Here is a 20,064-nt window from a genome sequence, read left to right as displayed (position 1 = left end):
GTCTATCTAGGCTTACACAAGATCAGTCTTCCTACACAGCATTTATCTATAAAGTCGCTATGTCTCAAGATCGAGCTAAAGCCCGTTAAATAGTAATAAAATCAATGGTCTAATCCAGTAATGCAAGAAAAAGGAAAACAGACTTTATTTTGCACAGAGGGGCCACACTTTTCCTTGAGTAGACTAAGCCTGCACCCCTATTAAATAGGTTTTACTATGCTTTTACATTGTGATATTATTTTATGATATATGAACAAACACTTAAAGGTCATGTTCTGTACCCAATATACATGTGATACATGTTTATATTGGTATTTGAATTACAGGTATGTATTTTTAATAATCGAGCAGGTCACTAACTATTGGTGAGGACAAGATTGTATTACTTACAGGACAGCACCATTAAAGGCGCTGTGCACAAGCTTGACAAAGACCTAAATCAAGATCGAAATGAAGCCAATATGTGGTCTCTTTTATGCACTTTTTACAACCCAGATGGACCTTGTGTTTTCTATTTTTGAAACTTTGGTGCTTGTGATCTTGTCGGTTCCTTGGGCCTTTGATGCTGCATCCCAGTCCCAGGTGGATAGTAAACTGCTGCATATATATCCTTTGCTTTATTTCATTAATGCATTCTCAGCGTCTTATGCCCTCTTACTCCATCGCTATGTGCACGGGAAGCCTCCTGCCTACACTGAGGCTTACAAAGTGCTCTATAAAAAAATGGATATTTAGAGGGAATTCAAGGCTTTTGAAAACTAGTATACGCAGGGCTGTCTTAGCCCATATTGGTAGTCTAAGTGCAAAAATTTAACTGAAAATGTTCATACCCTTAAAGAGAATTTGTTACCAAATCTGAGAGCATCATATTGTAGGAGTAGAGTCCAATACATGCACTAACATGTAGACAGGAAGTCAGTCTGTGACTTCCTGTGAACTACAGTATGATATGATCACCTATCGGATCCCTCCTGGCAGTACTCAGACTCTTCCCCCCGTCCCTCTGTACATGCTCCCTAGTAACTAAAGATAACGGGGAAGAAACAGGTGAAGAAACGTTTGTCTTTGCTGCCCCAAAACAACCAATCACAGTGCAGATTACATGTTCAAAAGTAGAATCCAAAATGAAAGCTGCTCTATGATTGGATGGTTCGGGGTACAAAGTGTTTTTATTTTAGAACATTTCAACAATTTTCTGTTATTTTTTTCTACTTTAAGAGAGCAGCGATATAGTATGTGAGAGACTGAAGGAGCAAAATCAACATAATGAGACTCTGGCATCATGGAAAATGTAGCTTGCATTAGGTGAACCATATCAGAGGGGAAATAGGAATCATGTTGGCAGACAACCAAAACATGGAGAAAAAAAACAAACAAACTGATATTCACAAGGCAAACATGAAAACCTCTACATTGCACTTTAATAGTAGCCTTCACTGCACTATATAGGTAATATAAAAAATCCTGGGGTTCTGTGCCTACCACAGAATACTTAAAAGGGATTGTCCAGCCTTAGTCTACAAGTCTGCAGACACTCTATGTGACTGCAGACTTGTGAATCCTCACATTGCGCTTACTGCGCGCTGCGAGGATTCTCCAGCGCTGGCGCCGGGAGTGACTTGCATACTCCTGGCCACATTCCGACTAGACTATATCCGACCTTGATCAATACACTTGTACACTTGCATTGAGTGAGGCTGCTACACCCATTTAATCGGCACATAACGGGATGTATGAAAATCGCATACCTGTGGTCACATGCATACTGCTCCTGGCGCCAACACCTGAAAACCCTCACAGCACGCAGTGGGGGCAATGTCAGGATTCACAACTCTGTATCTACAAAGGCCAGACAACTCCTTTAACGTAAAGCTTCCCCCAATACAGATGATTACTAGTACCCTGCTTACACTTATCGCTTATATCTTTGCCAGTAAAAGTAATTCATCAACATCCAGAAAAGTGGTTCTATATTGGCACCAATACATAATGATAACTTCTACTGAACACACAGCCGTCTCATTTCAGATGCCATATAAAAACCCTGTGTGGGTCAACAGTTGGAATCAATATGTATCAATGCCAACAAGGAACCACTTGTTGGAAGCCGGCAAATTGGAAGGAAACTGGATCGCTCAACCCCTGCATCGACAGTTCCAGTTACACCGTAGCTAAAACATGGGCGACGTCATCATCAAGTGGCACAATGAGGGGAAGCTCATTGGCCCTGCCCATGTGCACAGTAACGTCTACCATTAGTAGCTGTCACTTTAGGATCTGAAGACTTTTAAATGTGCAATAAACTAAAAGTTAAATTGAGGAGAAAAAAAAAAAACTTTAAAAAAGTTGCCGCATCGGTATCCTTCATCCATTGCTTCATAACATATTGCAACAGCTGCAAGGATCTTTGAAATTTGGATCTCGTCCCAACTAGAAGAATGACTCTAAATGTGTTACTTTAAATGATTCTGGATATTAGGAACTCGTGCCAATACACACACATTCAATGATAATTGCCGCCTTGTCTGGGATCATTTACAACACTTTCACAAACAGATGGACAGATGGAATTGTCGGTGTACATAACTGGTAATTAGCTGCCAAAATACAGAACTTACTGAGTATATAGAGGCGAGAGCCAAGGTATGAAAGTCAATGACGTAACCCAGGCTGGAGGTGCCACAAATCTAAGAGGTGATACTCCTGTTATCTCACACCATAGAATAATACTTAGGCCATGTTCACACAGTGCGTTTTTTACTGCGGAACCGCAGCGGTTTTGCCGCTGCGGTTCCGCAGCTGTTTTCCATGCAGGGTACATAACAATGTAACCCTATGGAAAACAGTCACTGCTGTGCACATGATCCGTAATTTCGTTTAAAAAGCCGCGCAGAATAGCTGCGGCAAAAAAGAAGGAGCATGTCACTTCTTTTTCCTGAACCGCAGCGGTTCTGCACCCATAGACCTCCATTGTGAGGTCAAAATCGCAGTAAAACCCGCAGATCAAAAATATATCTGCGGGTTTTACTGCGATTTGATGTGCAGAACCGCTGCAGCAGGAAGTGCGGGGGAGCGGGCGGAAGTGCGTGGGCGGAGTGTGGCTGCCCCCCCGTGCTCCGATCCCGCCCCCCCGTGCTCCGATGCCCCCCCCCGTGCTCCGATGCCCCCCCCGTGCCCTAATCTCCCCCCCTTATACTTACCCGGCGTCCCGATGTCCGTCCGGCCGTCTTCTCCCTGGGCGCCGCCATCTTGCAAAATGGCGGGCGCATGCGCAGTGCGCCCGCCGAATCTGCCGGCCGGCAGATTCGCTCCAAAGTGCATTTTGATCACTGAGATATAACCTATCTCAGTGATCAAAATAAAAAAAATAGTAAATGACACCCCCCCCCACTTTGTCACCCCCATTGGTAGGGACAATAAAAAAATTAAGAATTTTTTTTTTTTTTTCACTAAGGTTAGAATAGGGGTAGGGGTAGGGTTAGGGGTAGGGTTAGGGTTAGGGGTAGGGTTAGGGGTAGGGTTAGGGGTAGGGTTAGGGTTAGGGTATATTCAGCCATTTTAGCCCTAAAAAGCTTCCTAGGAAACACACAGTCTCTGCATAGAAAACTGCATAAAAAAAGGATAAAAAAACGCATCAAAAAACGCATCAAAAAACGCATCAAAAAAGGACAAAAAAAGGACCAAAAAAAGGACCTGCGTTTTCTGCCAAGAGCTGCAGTTTTTTAAAAAAAACTGTCCTGAAAAAAAAAGGATGGAAATCCTGAACGTGTGAACATACCCTAAGACATACACCAAATGAAAAGAAGAAAACCCCCTAAAAAATAAAAAATACGTTATGATATAACACCTAGGTATAATATATCTAACCCATGTTATATAAAAGTATAGGGAAACGACACAGTAAGTAAAATTCAGAAAATCGCTTCAGGGGAGTGAGAGGCGTTCTTACCCTCACTGACTCTACCTGATCGCGGATGGGTTGCAATGGCACCCCTTCTCTCAACGTTGACAAGCCATATGTGACCCTTCAGTGGCCTCCCTTAAAGCCAAAACACCATCACCTATTTAAAATGCATGACTGTCAATATTGTTTTCTGGTTATACTGAACCTTAATTAACTGAAAAAAAAATAAAATAAATCAGCACAAATGTGTATAAGCAAATAGAAACCTTATTGACTAACAATATGAGATAGATATAGATATCGCGCCACCAATCAGCGGGATTTAAACACCGCTTCGTAAATAAACTACATACATATTCTAGAATGCCCGACGCGTTAGAAACGGGCCACCATCTAGTATATCTATAAATCTATATAGTCATTGGTCTGATATGATAGGGACACCACCAGACATTGATTGCATTCAGGAAACCACAAATCCATATAGGATATATGGTAAATATGGTCAATGTACTGTACATGACCCTATAAAGTTCCTTATGATCCAAAAAAAGCCTGGTAAGCAGCTTTATATGACACATGATAATAGACTGTAGGCTTATATGGATCTTTGTATCCTTAGCCTCATCCTGATACGTTTCGCCCCTCTGTGTCAAACAAAGGTGTTCCCCAGGGGATCATTTAAAATTTAGGGTAGACAGCAGAGCTACAGTGAGGTTCATGCCTTTCTGGCTGCATTTATTAGATTGAAGAAAAGTCAAACTTTTTACATTTTAGTAATTCATAAAAATAAACTATTATAAGTCCCGTTTTTTGTAAGTCTTCTTATTTTGAAGTATAACAAAAAATGTCACACCAGCCTAAAGCTTTTGCACAGCACTAATTTTTATATACGAGATAGATATATAGATATATAGATATATATATATATATATATATATATATATATATATATATATATATATATATATATATATATATATATATATATATATATATATATATATATATATATATATATATAGAGTCAGATATTACATAGTCTCTTGCTGTCTATTGGTAAATTATATATCACTAGCAATGTCAAACCTCATACATACATATCAAAATCATTTTTTCCCCATGATATACAAAGCCTTTAATTCAATTAAGGTAATTGTGGCATCTATATTTTCTCACAAAAAGGGAGGGGGGGTCTTAATTATGTTTGAGTCGATTTTCAGCAAAATAATTTCTGTTATACCTGTGAATTGAATTTATAGGAAAGTCAAGTTAAGTTTGAGAAACAATTTATTTTGTGCCAGCGCTGAACACTTCAGTAATGATATAATATAATTGGTGTAGGATTTAGAAGGAGTAAATTCACTTGTAGCACAGGGGAGGTACAGAAGATAAATGAAGATACTATTCATTTTGCTGTAATTTCATCTGAGGCCTCTGACACATGGTCGCACTCACAGCGTAAAACTACTGTACAGAGGTAAAACTGCAGGTACAGAGGAGGTCCTACACAAGTCAAGGTTCACAGTCAAGTATACCAAGTTCTAAATTATGCATACGTCCATATTAGTATAGGAAAACAACATTTTCAGCATCTGTGATTTGATTTGATTTTTTCCAAGGATAAATTTGTGATTGATGAGCCATGAAACACCTAGCCTAGAACAGAAGTGGAGTGAATCACATTCAGACATAGATGTGAAAGTTCTGCTACCTTTATCCGAAATTTGCTTTTCAGCCACGTTACGTTGATTCATAACATGCACTATGGATGTCCAGCAATTCAAATTCACCATTGCGATTCATCAGCTTTTGATAAAGGGTCAGCACCCATTATTTTACGGTCAAAGGATTAAACTAGGATACAGGGTACGAAGAGCAACCCTTACAGTAGAGCTCTCACAGAGAAGTTTCTGAATCTCTCACTTACAGTAAGGAAAAATGACTAGGCAATAAAAAGTAATTATAAACCATAAGTGAAAAAGGAAAAGTCAAAAACTCCTTATCCCGCGATTCCTCCAGAATCCACCCTAAACTCCCTAACAGCTCATAATACACCCATGTGTACTTGGAATTATAATTATGCAATTTAACCCCCTGGATCTAGGTTTGCTTTTTTTTTAAAAAAATTTGGCCTTGTTTGTCTTTGGGAATAATTGATATTCTGTTATTCACAGTTTTTTTCCTACTCTCTTTATGAATGTTCTTAAGGCTAAAAACATAAGTGAGAATGGGACTCAAACTGAATCTATACGAGTAAAAGTACAACTGCCAAGCCCGCTCCACAATGTAATCGTCATCATATGCCACATTTACTCCGCATTAACCTGTGCAGGATTGGGCTATTTTTCAATGTTTATAATCAAGAACATGTTTGCTATATTTTGTATGTGTTTTAACAGTTTTTTAAAAAAATTTCTAGCCACATGGTTGTTCAAATTATTTGTCTAATTTTTGATATATGTGGTCCAATTTTTCTGTAATTTTTATAAATAGGTTTCTAGTTTTCCCTGGTTGTAAAATGTTTTTTTTTTTATGACCACAAACGACCACTAAAATACATTTTAGATTTTGCTTCCCCTTCCTTTAGCAAATATTTTTATGTTTGGGAAACACAGAGGATTAATTTTTTTCAACATGGCCATAGCTAGAAACACCAATTCGGACTAGCGGTGGCTTTTCCCCCCCCCCCCCCCCTCGCTTTATTTATTTTTCTATGTATTTCACAAAAACGGTCCCCCCAGTAGGGTCATAAAAGATCTTTATAGGGATATTTAAGTAAATACTTACCGTATATTACCGATTTTCCCTGTAAGGCTACTTTCACACTTCTGTCTTTTCAGAACCGTCCGAATCCGTCGATTTTTGAGAAGGCAGGATCCTGCATTTTCCCATAGACTTGTATTTAAGCGACGGATAGCCATCCGTTTCATCCGTCGTGCACTGGATCAGTCGTACAATAGTGGTCCGTCGTGCAAAGAAAATGTTCATTGTAACGTTTTTTGTGCATGTCGGAAAATTGGTCAGCGACACATCCTGCGCTGCCCGTCGTCGGCTACAATGGAAGCCTATGGATGCAGGATCCGTCTCTGACCGTCACACACTGGAATCCAGCAACAGATCCGGAAGGATTTCTCTCTCTCTTTTTTCCCAGACTTGAAAATCCTTCCGGGCATGCTCAGAAGGGAAAAACTGGATCCGTCGCTGGATTCCTGTGTGTGACGGTCAGCGACAGATCCTGCGTCCATAGGCTTCGATTGTAGCCGACGACGGGCAGCGCAGGATGCGTCGCTGAACGATTTTCCGACGTGCACAAAAAACGTTACAATGAACGTTTTCTCTACACGACGGACCCCTATTTTACGACGGATCCAGTGCACGACGGATGAAACGGATGGCTATCCGTCGCTAATACAAGTCTATGGGAAAATGCAGGATCCTGCAAATTTTTTTGCAGGATCCTGTATTCTCAAAAATCGACGGATTGTGACGGATCTGAAAAGACGGAAGTGTGAAAGTAGCCTAACTCGGGCTGGTATTAACCCCAGGTACGGGGCAAATTCAGCCTTCTTGCCTGCACTACTGATCGTAGGTTGGAAGCACAGCTAGTGCTTCCTACACTGTATACACAGCACTAGTTCAGCGCTCTGTATAAAGCGATCAGAATAGCAGAGGTGGTAATAAACAATCTCTGCGTTTCTGTGGGGAGTGGGTCTGTCTCGGACAACTGGCTCCCCGCTCATGCGGCGGCGCCATCTCTGGGCGGTGGCGCCATCTCTGCAATGACATTTTTGAACATCATTGCAGAATTATATGCAAACTTTCTTGATATTTTTATTATTGCTATATTATTATTATATTATTGTTGGGCGATTTTATTTCTTCTTTTAATTATTTCACAATATGGGGGAAGCACTGGTTTTCCTTAAAAGAGACCAGCGTATAGTCTTTCAAGCAATGCTCCATTGGAGAGAAGTATGCAAATTATATCTCTCGCAGGAGAAAAGAAAATACTTCGTTAGTGCCACCTAGTATAGGTAGCTATCCAATAAGTCAATGTGCACAATTTTACAATATATTTCAATTGCAAAAAAAAATATTAAAAGTTATGTAACACGTTAAATGTCATGAAGCATTGTCACGTATTTTTTTGGTTCAGTGCACAACATTGCTCCCACCAGAGAGTAGCCATGACTGGTGCCATATTTTTATACATATATATTTATCCGGCACACAGTATTCAAGCCATGATTTTTCCTATTGAAAGTTGGGAAGCTTTAACTTCAGATAAGGTTATGCTGCTTTGTATTCTGCGGCGAGCTGCACTATAAGCCGATATCTCGGCACTACTGTCATTTGTTAGATATCTTTATAGATCAAAAATATGCACAATCCACAGTCTGAATCTGTATTTAATGAACTTGCTATAAAAATCCTTTGAGGCCATTTGAATCTGATATTTTCATAAAGTGACCACATATAACCATGGCTACTATCAGCTGTCAGCGAGGCTTATTAAACTAAAGAATGCCGATTCAATACACACACACAGTTTAATTTATCATTGGACTGACAGATAAAGTACCAAAGCCGGAGTTGGAGGAAGAAACTGTATCAGGTTACTACAGATAGTACCTGGAGGAAATAGAAAAAGGATGGCTGCTATCTATAAAGTTGTCCTAACATAGAGCGCATGCGCAATAATCGGGGCCACCAGTAAGATTGCCTTAAAGACCCCCCACTAATGTATGGCCGAATCAGGAGCTATGGCGAGGCGTATGAATAGTGAGCATCCATGCTTAGCTGATCTTCTCAACTAATGAAAAAAGATCCATACTTTCTACTTCCAAAAGGGCTGTAAAGCAAAAATAGCAGCTTAATTTAAGTTCTTGTTCCTACATATTTTCACTCTTGTCCTATATTCTTTTATTCTGTAGTAGAATACTTAAAAAATCAATGGGAGGAATCTTAAATTTAAAGTTGGTCATGCTTATTCAAAAAACAGACAATAATAATAATAATAATAAATTATTATTATTATTTTATTATTCAAAAAACAGACAAGTTTAACCAAAACGCTTGGTAAAATTTACATAGTCCAGGACTACGATACTGGTGTCCTAGCCTTAGGAATGGTCATCAATATCAGATAGGATGGGGTCCGACATTAGTCACTCCCACCAATCAGATTTTTGTAAGACCCACGGCGGCTTAAAGCAAACCACATATAAAGCCGGGATACCCCAAGCTCCATGCAATGCGCCGTGGTCACTCTCGGGTACGGCAGCTCAGGTACCGTTTACTTTAATGGGTGCAGTACCTAGGAATGGCCACTACTCAGTGTGCAGCTGTGGTGTCTGGGCTCCACACACTGATTACTTCCAGCTGCCCTGGGCACATGCAAACAGCTGAATGTTGACTATGACAGGTGTCCGACCCCCACTGATTAGCTATTGATGATCTATCTTAAAAGGGATATCCGCTACTTTGTGGAAAACAAAACATGTGCCTAAGCACCAACAGGCAGGTAGCTGCTACTCACCTGCCTGTTGTGCATGACGCCTATCTTTCAGCTGCCTCTGCTGACGTCATGGCGATAGAGCGACAGCTTCTTTTCCGCCCTGGTTTGTCGATGGGTAGCACTTCTGATGTCATTCTGATTGACAGTTGGCTCCCCCAGTTAGGCAGCGGGAATCCGGCAGTCAATAAGAATGAAGTTGAAAGTCCCACCCCGTCAACAGAGCGGAGTGGAAAAGAATGAGCTGCTCTGTCGATGAGACATCAGCAGAGGAACCGAGTCTGTGACCGCTCTGCGCCAGGGAAGAACGACGCTGTGCACAATGAGCAGGTAGGTATTAACTGCCTGCTTGTTAATGTCTAGGCACATTTTTTGTTTTTCACAAAGTCCCGGATATCCCCTTTATGGCTAATTTCTTTGTAATTCTATCCTTAGACAAAAATAAAAATCATCCACCCAACGTAGACTACAGTTCTGTGAAATACTACTATAATCTCCTCAACGAAAGCACTCACATGGTCTAATCAGCCGTACGGACTGTGAAACGTCCGACTGTCAGGTGAAGAATACAGCACAGTAGATAACTTTTTAACAAATGGTTTTTTTTTTTTGGTTTTGTTTCTTTCGACAACATGTAATTGTGCTGTAAATAATAACAGGTTTGCCTCACATATTACCAAAGCCAAAATCTCATTATCAATTTGAGTACAACATACATCTAACGTACAACAATCCACAGAGTTCAAAGAGACAGGATTTTCTACGTTCTTATACTCCCATTTATTTTAAGGCTTTTTAAAACGCATACTTTTTTTTTTTAACTGGATTTGTTGTGTTGATTAACAGGCAATATTTGTCACCAGCCATCACTCGGACGCTCCCGTTTAAAGTAAAACTTTTTTTCTGGATGGCGCAATATTGTTTTCAATTGATATCATAAATTCTAACAATTTTCTTCACTTGTATTAAGTAAAAAATGGCAGCAATAAATGCAACAATACTCATCCTCCAATCCATGTCCACGCTGCTTTCCGCTAGAACACTTTTTGCATTGGCTGCAGACATGACAGCCCCGTATACCACTGCAGCCAATCACAGACCTCAGCAGCACATGGCAAGACATGGCTAAAGCCAGTGATTGGATGCAGCGGTCATGTGTGGTATAGGAGTTGTGACATCTGTACGCAATGTAAAAAGTTTAGAAGAGTGGAGCATGAGGGGTGTGATACTGAAGAGAAGTGAAAGACTGAGTATGTCTTTGTTGAGCTATATTATATGTACTGCTGTCAGTCTATAGTTTCATCCTTATCTTGGACAATCCCTATAAAGGTGGACCCATCTGTACATGTGGCAATTTAATAGCGAGTATAAAAGAGGTTTTAATACCTTTATGAATTACATATGTTCAGAGTTCTAAACCTTAGGGGGTGTAAAGGCTGAAGCTGCATCCAGGCCCTAGAACAGGGGTCTCAAACACGCAGCCCCTGAGGCTGCTGCATGTGGCCTGCAGGCACTGTAAACCCTTGATGATGCCGGCCCGGTCCATGGTCCGCCGACATCAGCCCTTTATTGAATGTGCATCCAAGGAAACACAGTGAACTGAAATAAAGCGCTGCCTTTGGCGGACAGGTGAGAAGAATTTTTTGTTTTTTCCTCTCTCGGCACAATAGGGGACATATCTACAATATGGGGACCTGGAAGGAGACATAACTACAATATTGGGGCCAGAATGGGGAAGAATTACAAGAGGAAGACATGGTCACATTACTACAAGATGGGGACCAGGATGGAGCATTAGTACAAGAAGGGGATCAGGATGGGGCATCAGTACAAAAAAGTGCATGTTTGTTATTGCCACATCCATAACGACCCAAGCAATAAAAAGAATAAAATAAACACAGCTAAAATGTTCAAAATGGTGTATAGAAAAAAAAACGGTATAACAAAAAAAATTCACTTTGACCTGCAAAGAATGCGGCCCCCCAAATTCAAATTTTTTTCTATATGTGGCCCATATACCCAGCCGAGTTTGAGACCCCTGCCCTAGAAGGTAGGGAGACACAAAGGTCCTTTTGGCTCATATGAGACCAATGGTAATAAACAAACGACTAGTGATAGTTGGAGGATGTGTTTTAAGATTTGGATTGGGGCCCCACCAGCTTTAAGTTAAGCTATTGCATATGGACTGTGACCAACTTTCTTCTATCTCAAATTAGACATACACATGATACCGCTTTCAACTAGGTCAAGTGTTTAAAGTTTGTGCAAATCTATTCGCACGACACAGTCCATCAGCCACGCTGTTAACCTTTGGCCACTGGATAGGAGCCGTGAAAACCACTTTTTACCTGCCAGCATCCGCGTCTCTTCTTTTGATCATGTAAAGAAGCTGCGGAGACACCATCACGTGTTTCTCGACGCAAGCAGTGAATAGCCAGGCCTTTCCCCGGGAAGGAACAACCACGGGAAGGGCAGCATCCTATGAAGGAAAGCCACCTATGCCAAGCATGGTATCCATCCACAGACAGCTGTTTCGGGGTTTTTGCCCCTCATCAGTGTGGAGTAGGAATCTGGCTATTAGGAGCAGTGCCTAGTAAAAAGGCTATAAAGGCACAGATGATTGGCCTCGGGGAGACCAAAACATCCAACACCGCGGAGACACCATCACGTGTTTCTCAACGCAGTGATTCCAGAACACTGCCCCCATCCCTTATGGGAAATATGCAGATGCATGTAAAGCATCTGTGCCTTTATAGCCTTTTTACTAGGCACTGCTCCTAATAGCCAGATTCCTACTCCACACTGATGAGGGGCAAAAACCCCGAAACAGCTGTCTGTGGATGGATACCATGCTTGGCATAGGTGGCTTTCCCTCATAGGATGCTGCCCTTCCCGTGGTTGTTCCTTCCCAGGGAAAGGCCTGGCTATTCACTGCTTGCGTCGAGAAACACGTGATGGTGTCTCCGCAGCTTCTTTACATGCATCTGCATATTTCCCAAAAGGGATGGGGGCAGTGTTCTGGAATCACTGCGTTGAGAAACACGTGATGGTGTCTCCGCGGTGTTGGATGTTTTGGTCTCCCCGAGGCCAATCATCTGTGCCTTTATAGTCTTCTTTTGATCAGTCGGGCCTGGCCCTACTTCACATATGGCTCACACCGCAATAACGATGACGTTGCACTAGTCCAGCTAATCAAAAGAAGATCTTAGCCGTCAGCCAAGAGGGGCTTCTCAGGACTCCTGTGTTGTGAACACATTACTTATGTGACCAATGGCCTAGGTTGCGAGAATCATTTCAAACTAAAGGTACCGTCACACATAACGACATCTTTAACGATATCGTTGCTTTTTGTGACGTAGCAACAATATCTTTAACGAAATCGTTATGTGTGACAGCGACCAACGATCAGGCCCCTGCTGGGAGATCGTTGGTCGCTGGGGAAAGTCCAGCACTTTATTTTGTCGCTGGATCTCCCGCTGACATCGCTGAATCGGCGTGTGTGACGCCGATCCAGCGATGTCTTCACTGGTAACCAGGGTAAATATCGGGTTACTAAGCACAGGGCCGCGCTTAGTAACCCGATGTTTACCCTAGTTACCGTTGTAAATGTAAAAAAAAAAAACCACTACATACTTACATTCCCGGTGTCTGGTCATGTCCCTCGCCGTCAGCTTCCTGCACTGACTGGTGAGCGCCTGCCAGCCGTAAAGCACAGCACAGCGGTGACGTCACCGCTGTACTTTACGGCCGGCGCATCAAGTTATCTCCTGGAGAAACAAGGGATCAGACATGTAGGTGGCCTCTTACCATTGACACAAATCCCAAAGTTTACCCAACTTGTGTGAATGGCCAGCGATAGCGAGACCTAACAATTGAAGACTTGGTGCACAGCCAATGTGGTTTAATAGCAATTTCTCTAGAGCCTGTGGTTTTATAGTGATAGACACTTCTGAAATATTGATAATCTTCTACATGGCGAAGACTATCACAAGTAAGAGTCTATGCCTTAGCTTAAAGTACACTCATATGGATTTTGCCGGCTCTGCTCAGTACTGTCTCAGTTAAAGGATGACATCAGGATAAAATGAACTCAGACTAAACTAAATAAGGCCGTGAACATTGGGGAATGTAAGGCTAATGGCCATCCCATGAGTCCTACAGGGCTGAAGACCATTAAGCCTAGAAGTTTGATTGAGGAGAAGCTGATGAGTACACCACAGACAACTAGCTCAGCAGCAAACCACCAATGAGGGCTAGATACACAGCGGAGGCTGAGCAGGACAAAGAGTTAAATGTTCTCACATTAAATATGGATGATTCTAGACCTGCAGCGTTGCCTAACTTTGGAAATAATGTATGGACCTAAGAGGATGAGACGTTTGTAGTCAGGTCAAGACCAGTGAATGGTTTCACCCCAGCAGATGACCTAGGTTGCAAGATGAAATTGTCTTTGTGGAGCTCATGAAGTGAGGGGCTGGATTTGGCAGCAAATCTGAAACAAGGGGAGGCTGGAGGTCACAGCTGCAGATTTTTAACAAGGTAGTGCAGAAGAACTCTGATTTCAAGAATAAATCATTACCTGGACAGCGAGACAAGACGCATTGTCAGACAGCAGAACCTGTTCACCTGAGGAAGAGAAAACACACAGCCGTGTTAACAGGAGCATATATGGAACTGGGGTGACTTTTTGATGATTTATGAAAATGGATATATTCCGCATGTCAGCAGTTTCATGTATCTGAGACGTTATTCACATCTGCGCTATTATGTTGTATTTCGGTAACGTTCTAGGGCTAGAAAAATAAATATAATGCTGGTGACAGAACCAGCACATTTCAGACACCAATGGTACCAAAGCAAGACCCTTAAGACCAAAAAGTCAAACCAAAATTGGCCTGTCAGGGCAAATGGACATTATACAGTTCATAGGTGAGTGTTTTCCTAGGGCTGTAATCCGTTCACGGTAGTGCCTAATCCAACTACTGTGCAGCACGGCACCATTAAGTGAACAGAGAGGTCAAGCAGCCCCAAAAACAGTCAGAGGTGTAGCTGGGCAGGAGAAGCTTAGAATGGGATGCAGCACTGCGGACCCTTCATTCTCACAGTCAGTGGGTGTCCCAAAGGCCGGACACAAACAATAAAAATGATGACATACTGAAAGGAAAAATGAAAAATAACAAAAGTCAAAATAAAGTGTTTACACTTATGCAACCACATTATCACTGGGGATGTGGTGGAGTTCTAAATTAGCCAATCAAATTTACACTCATTTAAATAGTAGAAAATGCTGATTCTAAGTAACCATATATATAGTTTATGGTTATAGTATGGGGCAGCACGGTGGCTCAGTGGATAGCATGGCAACCTTGCAGCGCTGGAGTCCTGGGTTCTAATCCCACCTTGGACAACATCTGCAAAGAGTTTGTATGTTCTCCCCGTGTTTGTGTGGGTTTCCTCCGGGCACTCCGGTTTCCTCCCACATTCTAAAGACATACTGATAGGGAATTTAGATTGTGAGCCCCATTGGGGACAGTGATGATAATGTGTGCAAAACTGTAAAGCGCTGCGGAATATGTTAGCAAAATAAAGATTATTATTATTATAGTTTATCTGTTCTAGTAGAATGTTTCTGACATTTTAGTTGCATTTTACAACAAAAGCCATAGGTCATAAACAGCTTACAACACAGCAAAAGGATCTCATTGTTAAAAATCAGTCAGGAGAAGGGTACAAAAATGTTTTTAAATATAGTATTATATAAGTAGTAAATATAGTATGGATCACTGTAAAGATGGCTTAAATTGGCACATTACCTAGAACTAGACGTCCCTTAATAAATGATGAAAAGACAAGAAAAACGATCCAGGAGATCTCCAAAAGGCTTACGGCAATATTAAAGGAGCTGCAGGAATGTCTGGTAAATACTGATTGTGCACTACATATGACAATAATCTCCTGTGTTCTACTTATATTTGGCCTGTGGAGTAGGGTAGCAAGACAGAAGCCTTTCCTTACAAAGAAAAATATCCAAGTGCAGCTAGGTTTCGCATAAGTATACATCAAGTCTGTAAAAAGCATGTGGGAAAATGTTTCATAGTCTGATAAGACCAAGGTTGAACTTTTTGGCCATAATTCCAGAAGATATGTTTGGCGAAAAGACAACATCGTGCATCACCAAAAGAACACCATACCAACAGTGAAGCATGGTGGAGACAGCATTATGCTTTGGGGCTGTTTTTTCTGCATTTGGAGCCGGGATTTTAGTCAATCAGGAGGAATTATGAACAGTTTCAAATATCAATGCACTGCTGATAAGACTCCTACCCAAAAAGGCTGAATGATGTGAATTTCAAAAGGGTACTTCCAGCAAAGCATTAGTTTAAGGGTGTGCATATTTATGTTACTACAATATTTTAGTTCTTCACTTATTTCAGTTTATTTACTGATACTTTTTTATTTAATTATATTATTATTATTACTTAGTTAATTATTAAATTTATATATTTATCTATTTTTTTTATTTATTTACTCTCCAGGTTATATACTTTTTAGTTACTTTTTTCAGCAATTTTACCATTGAATTGTAGAGATTATGGGTAACATTAAAAGGTAGAAAAAGTTCTGAAAGGATTCTTCTTGGTACGATTATTTTAACATGACAAAAGCCTGGCATTTTAATAGGAGTATGATGTTCTGACCTGGTGGTTAGGACAATAATGGACCTGATGATCAAGAGCACCCGGAAAGACCTGATAGCTACAAAAACACGGGACAAGCTCTGAGAAGTGGAAACTCTGCTGACCGCAATCCCTAATCCTATCACACACACTAGAAATAGCCGTGGATTGCTCCTAACGCTCCCTATGCAACTCGTCACAGCCTCAGAACTAGATAGCCCTAAGAAAGGAAAATAAAGCCTACCTTGCCTCAGAGAAATTCCCCAAAGGAAAAGGCAGCCCCCCACATATAATGACTGTGAGTTAAGATGAAATCACAAACACAGAGATGAAATAGATTTAGCAAAGAGAGGCCCGACTTAATGAACAGACTGAGGATAGGAAAGGTCACTTTGCGGTCAGCACAAAAACCTACAAATAGCCACGCAGAGAGTGCAGGGAAAAAAAACCTTCCGCACCGACTCACGGTGCGGAGGCGCACCTCTGCGTCCCAGAGCTTCCAGCAAGCAAGACAATATTCACAATAGCAAGCTGGACAGAAAAAATAGCACACAGGAAAATAGCAAAGAGGAACTTAGCTTCTGCTGGAGTAAACAGGTAACAGAACGATCCAGGAGCGAACTAGACCAATAGTACAACATTGACAGCTGGCATGGGGCAAAGATCTAAGTGGAGTTAAATAGAGCAGCCCACTAACGACTTAGCCTCGTCACCTGTGGAAGGAAACTCAAACACCCACAGCCACCAGAGGAAGTCCATGGACAGAACCAGCCGAAGTACCATTCATGACCACAGGAGGGAGCCCGACAACAGAATTCACAACATATGAACAATTGGTATATCCATCGTGTGGCCATGTAATAACCCTTCTGCAACTACTGCAGAGAAAAAGAGAGCCTCTGTTTACGTATAGGTTTCCGTGGTAACAGACTACAAAGTCTGCGTAGTCTGATCCTCACTAATTATGACACTTTTCTGGTGGCTCTACATTAATTTCCACTTGCGAAACCACTATAGCTATGGGGCTGTGTGTAAGGCTACGTGGGCAGAACATTCAGGCCTTACACATGTCATAATAACAGTGACACACAGCAATGCCTGAACATCCGCACTGGGGCTCGCTCTACCCCATCGGATGCAATTCTGTTCTCCTCATATACAAAGAGGCTCGTCACAGGCTGCATCTTATGATATTACTGTGCTTCAGTTCATAAAAAAAAAATGTGCAATGATTTAAAGGCAATGTACCAAAGACCTCCTTGCTCTATTTTTCATGTATTGTTTGACCTCCACATCTATTCCGTGCGATCATTTTAGCAGAATTAGGAATGTCGCCCCTCCCATGACAAGCCAGCGATTATGTAAATCAGGCTCTCTGCAGCACACAATAGCGGAGAACGTGTTCCTGCGGATCGTCACTTAGGTGCAGAGGAGGCAGGAGAAGGAGAGGATGGAAAACAGATTATCCTGATAATATAGAGGCATACGGGTGGTAAACAGACAACCTTATACAGGCTAGGCCAGTGTATACTGTACTGGGCATATACAGCATCCCGGCAGCTGACATCGCACACAAGAGATGAAGCTGCACAGACAAAAGAGGGATGATGGGATCACTGCAATAAAAAATCCACGCCTAAAAGACCATAGGCTGCCATGTATTAGTCTTCATTACTTTGCAGCCTTTTGACAATGGTAGCGGGCTGCAGTTCACCAAATGTGGGCAATAATGTAATCTGATGATATATGAAGCGCTGCTGAGGGGAAGCAAGGACCACTCCAGCCTGTGTATTTTAACAGCTCCTTCTTTATCAGCCCCTCCACCCCCTTTTCCATTAACCATGACACTTCCAATATATGCTGGCTCAGCTTTTCTTTTTTTTTTTTTTTGTCCTGCAGTAACCATGCCAACTGTACCTGCCTCAGTATTATATTATATAGCCGTCGGCAGCCACGTTACCGACTCAATAACAGACTGTTACCTTTTTTTTTTTTCCCAGAGAGATTTTGCAAAGGCGGCGCTCAGATATATCCCCGTATACTGATAATTAACTGGAAAGCACAGAGCTCGGCACACCAGGACTCACATCAGCGCCATATTGTGTTTGCTATTAGCTTCTCGCAACAGCCGGCAGTGTAATAATGTGAGAGTGGGTAATAGTCTAATTTAGTGCAAAAAAAAACCCTTGTAATTCAGCTGCAGTTTAGAAACATATGTAGTGATACGGTTTCGAAAAATGTCCTCTTTATGGGGTGTAAGTAAATGCTATATGTGTGTGTGTGTGTGTGTGTGTGTGTATGTGTATGTGTGTGTATATATATATCATATCTGCATTCCTTTAATTCTGTCATAACCCCTTTTTAATGTAGGACATAATAGTACCAATCACGCCAGGTCCCCTTGTATGAAGTGGGCTCAGGAGATAAGCCCTTAACATATCTGCTAAATACTGGCTGTATTATACAGCTGGCATTTATCTGTCAGCAGCAACAAGAGCTGGCTCTGATCGCTGCTGATTGACCATGGCATTTAAATGATTAAAGGGGATATTCAGGACTATAAATGTGCCTAAACACTAACAGACAGGTGGTTGCTACCTACCTGTCTGTTGTGGCCAGCGCCGTTCATAGCCGGCACAGACCACTCCTGTCCTGCTGTGAATTCAGCTGCTTCGGCTGTAGTCATGTCGACAGAGCAGCTGCTTCTTCTCTGCTCTGCTCTGTTGAGAAGGCGGGACTTTGACATCATTCTGATTGACAGCCGCATTCCCCATGCCTAACTGGGGGAGCCATCTGTCAATAGGAATGTCGTAAGCCACGACCTGTCAACAGAGCAGAGCAGAGAAGAAGCAGCCGCTCTGTCGACATGACATGAACAGAGGCAGCTGAATCCCTGTCTGGACCGCTCTGTGCCGGTGATGAACGGCGCGGGCACAACTTAGGCATTAGGCATATTTTTTAATTTCTCACAAAGTCCCGCTTAACCCCTATCTGAGGTGTTTAAATGTTGTGACCATAAGTGGACACGCGCATCAGCCCTGCACGACCACAGGTTGCTGATGGGTTGTCATGGCAGATGTGGACCGCCGTTTTAGCACCCCCCCCCCCGTGAAGCAGTAGTATAGTAGTATTACTGTACATTAAAAGAAGGGGTCAAATGTTAGCAGGGTCAAGTCCTCTAAGAGGACTAAAAATTAAAAAATATATATATTTTTTTAAAAATATAAAAATTTGAATCACCCCCATCCTTTCCCAATTGAAAAAAAAAAACATTTCGTATTGCCATGAGTCCAATCTAACAAAATATAAAATGTATTAACCCATACAGTACATCTCGTAAAGAGGGTGAAAAAAAAATTAAAAACGACACAATTGCGGTTCTTCGGTCACAATACGCCCCTACAATAAAAAGCGATCGAAGCGTTGTAGGCAGTAAGCCAAAATGGGATCAATAAAACATCAGCTCATCACACAAAAAAGAAGCCTTCCCTAACACAGCTGCATCAACGGAAAATAGGCGACACAAACAAATTTTTATTTAGTTTGGTTTCCCTACAAATTTTCCCAATTTTTGTAATCCATAATAAAAAACAAACCTCAAAAAAAAATGGTAGAATTGTGTTTTGTTCTTTTTTTCACCATTTCATTGCACTTAGAATTTTGTTTTCTCCTTTTTCGGTACATTATGTGGTAAAGCAAATGGTATCATTCAAAACTAAAACTCAGTACGCAAAAAAAAAAAAAAAACTATCTTCCCTTTACAATACTGGACACTACAGCAGAACCCGACAGACCCCACAGTGAGCCAAAGGGGTCCATAGCGTGATACTGGTAGCCGTCATCCAATGGATCTGAAAGCGTTGAGGTTTCCAATAGATAAGGAGATCACAATATGAGTATATTTGTATATGAAATATATTCACAACTTAAGAGAATTTTTCCTAATATAAACATCACAAAATAAC

The 20,064-nt window shown here is 41.5% G+C and overlaps 1 protein-coding gene across 1 annotated transcript in view; it reads right to left on the bottom strand.

Annotated features, from left to right (window-relative positions):
* MTX2 (metaxin 2) overlaps positions 1-20,064 on the bottom strand; it is a 79,092-nt gene that overhangs the window by 38,214 nt on the left and 20,814 nt on the right. The window contains exon 3 of the mRNA XM_069733199.1: positions 14,002-14,048. Within this exon, the coding sequence (XP_069589300.1) occupies positions 14,002-14,048 (47 nt within the window). The remainder of the gene's footprint in view (positions 1-14,001; positions 14,049-20,064) is intronic.

The sequence above is a fragment of the Ranitomeya imitator genome, chromosome 7 (assembly GCF_032444005.1).
Source record: "Ranitomeya imitator isolate aRanImi1 chromosome 7, aRanImi1.pri, whole genome shotgun sequence".
NCBI lineage: Eukaryota > Metazoa > Chordata > Amphibia > Anura > Dendrobatidae > Ranitomeya > Ranitomeya imitator.
The sequence above is the reverse complement of the archived record's forward strand: the minus strand, read 5'-3'. Positions and strand labels throughout refer to the sequence as shown.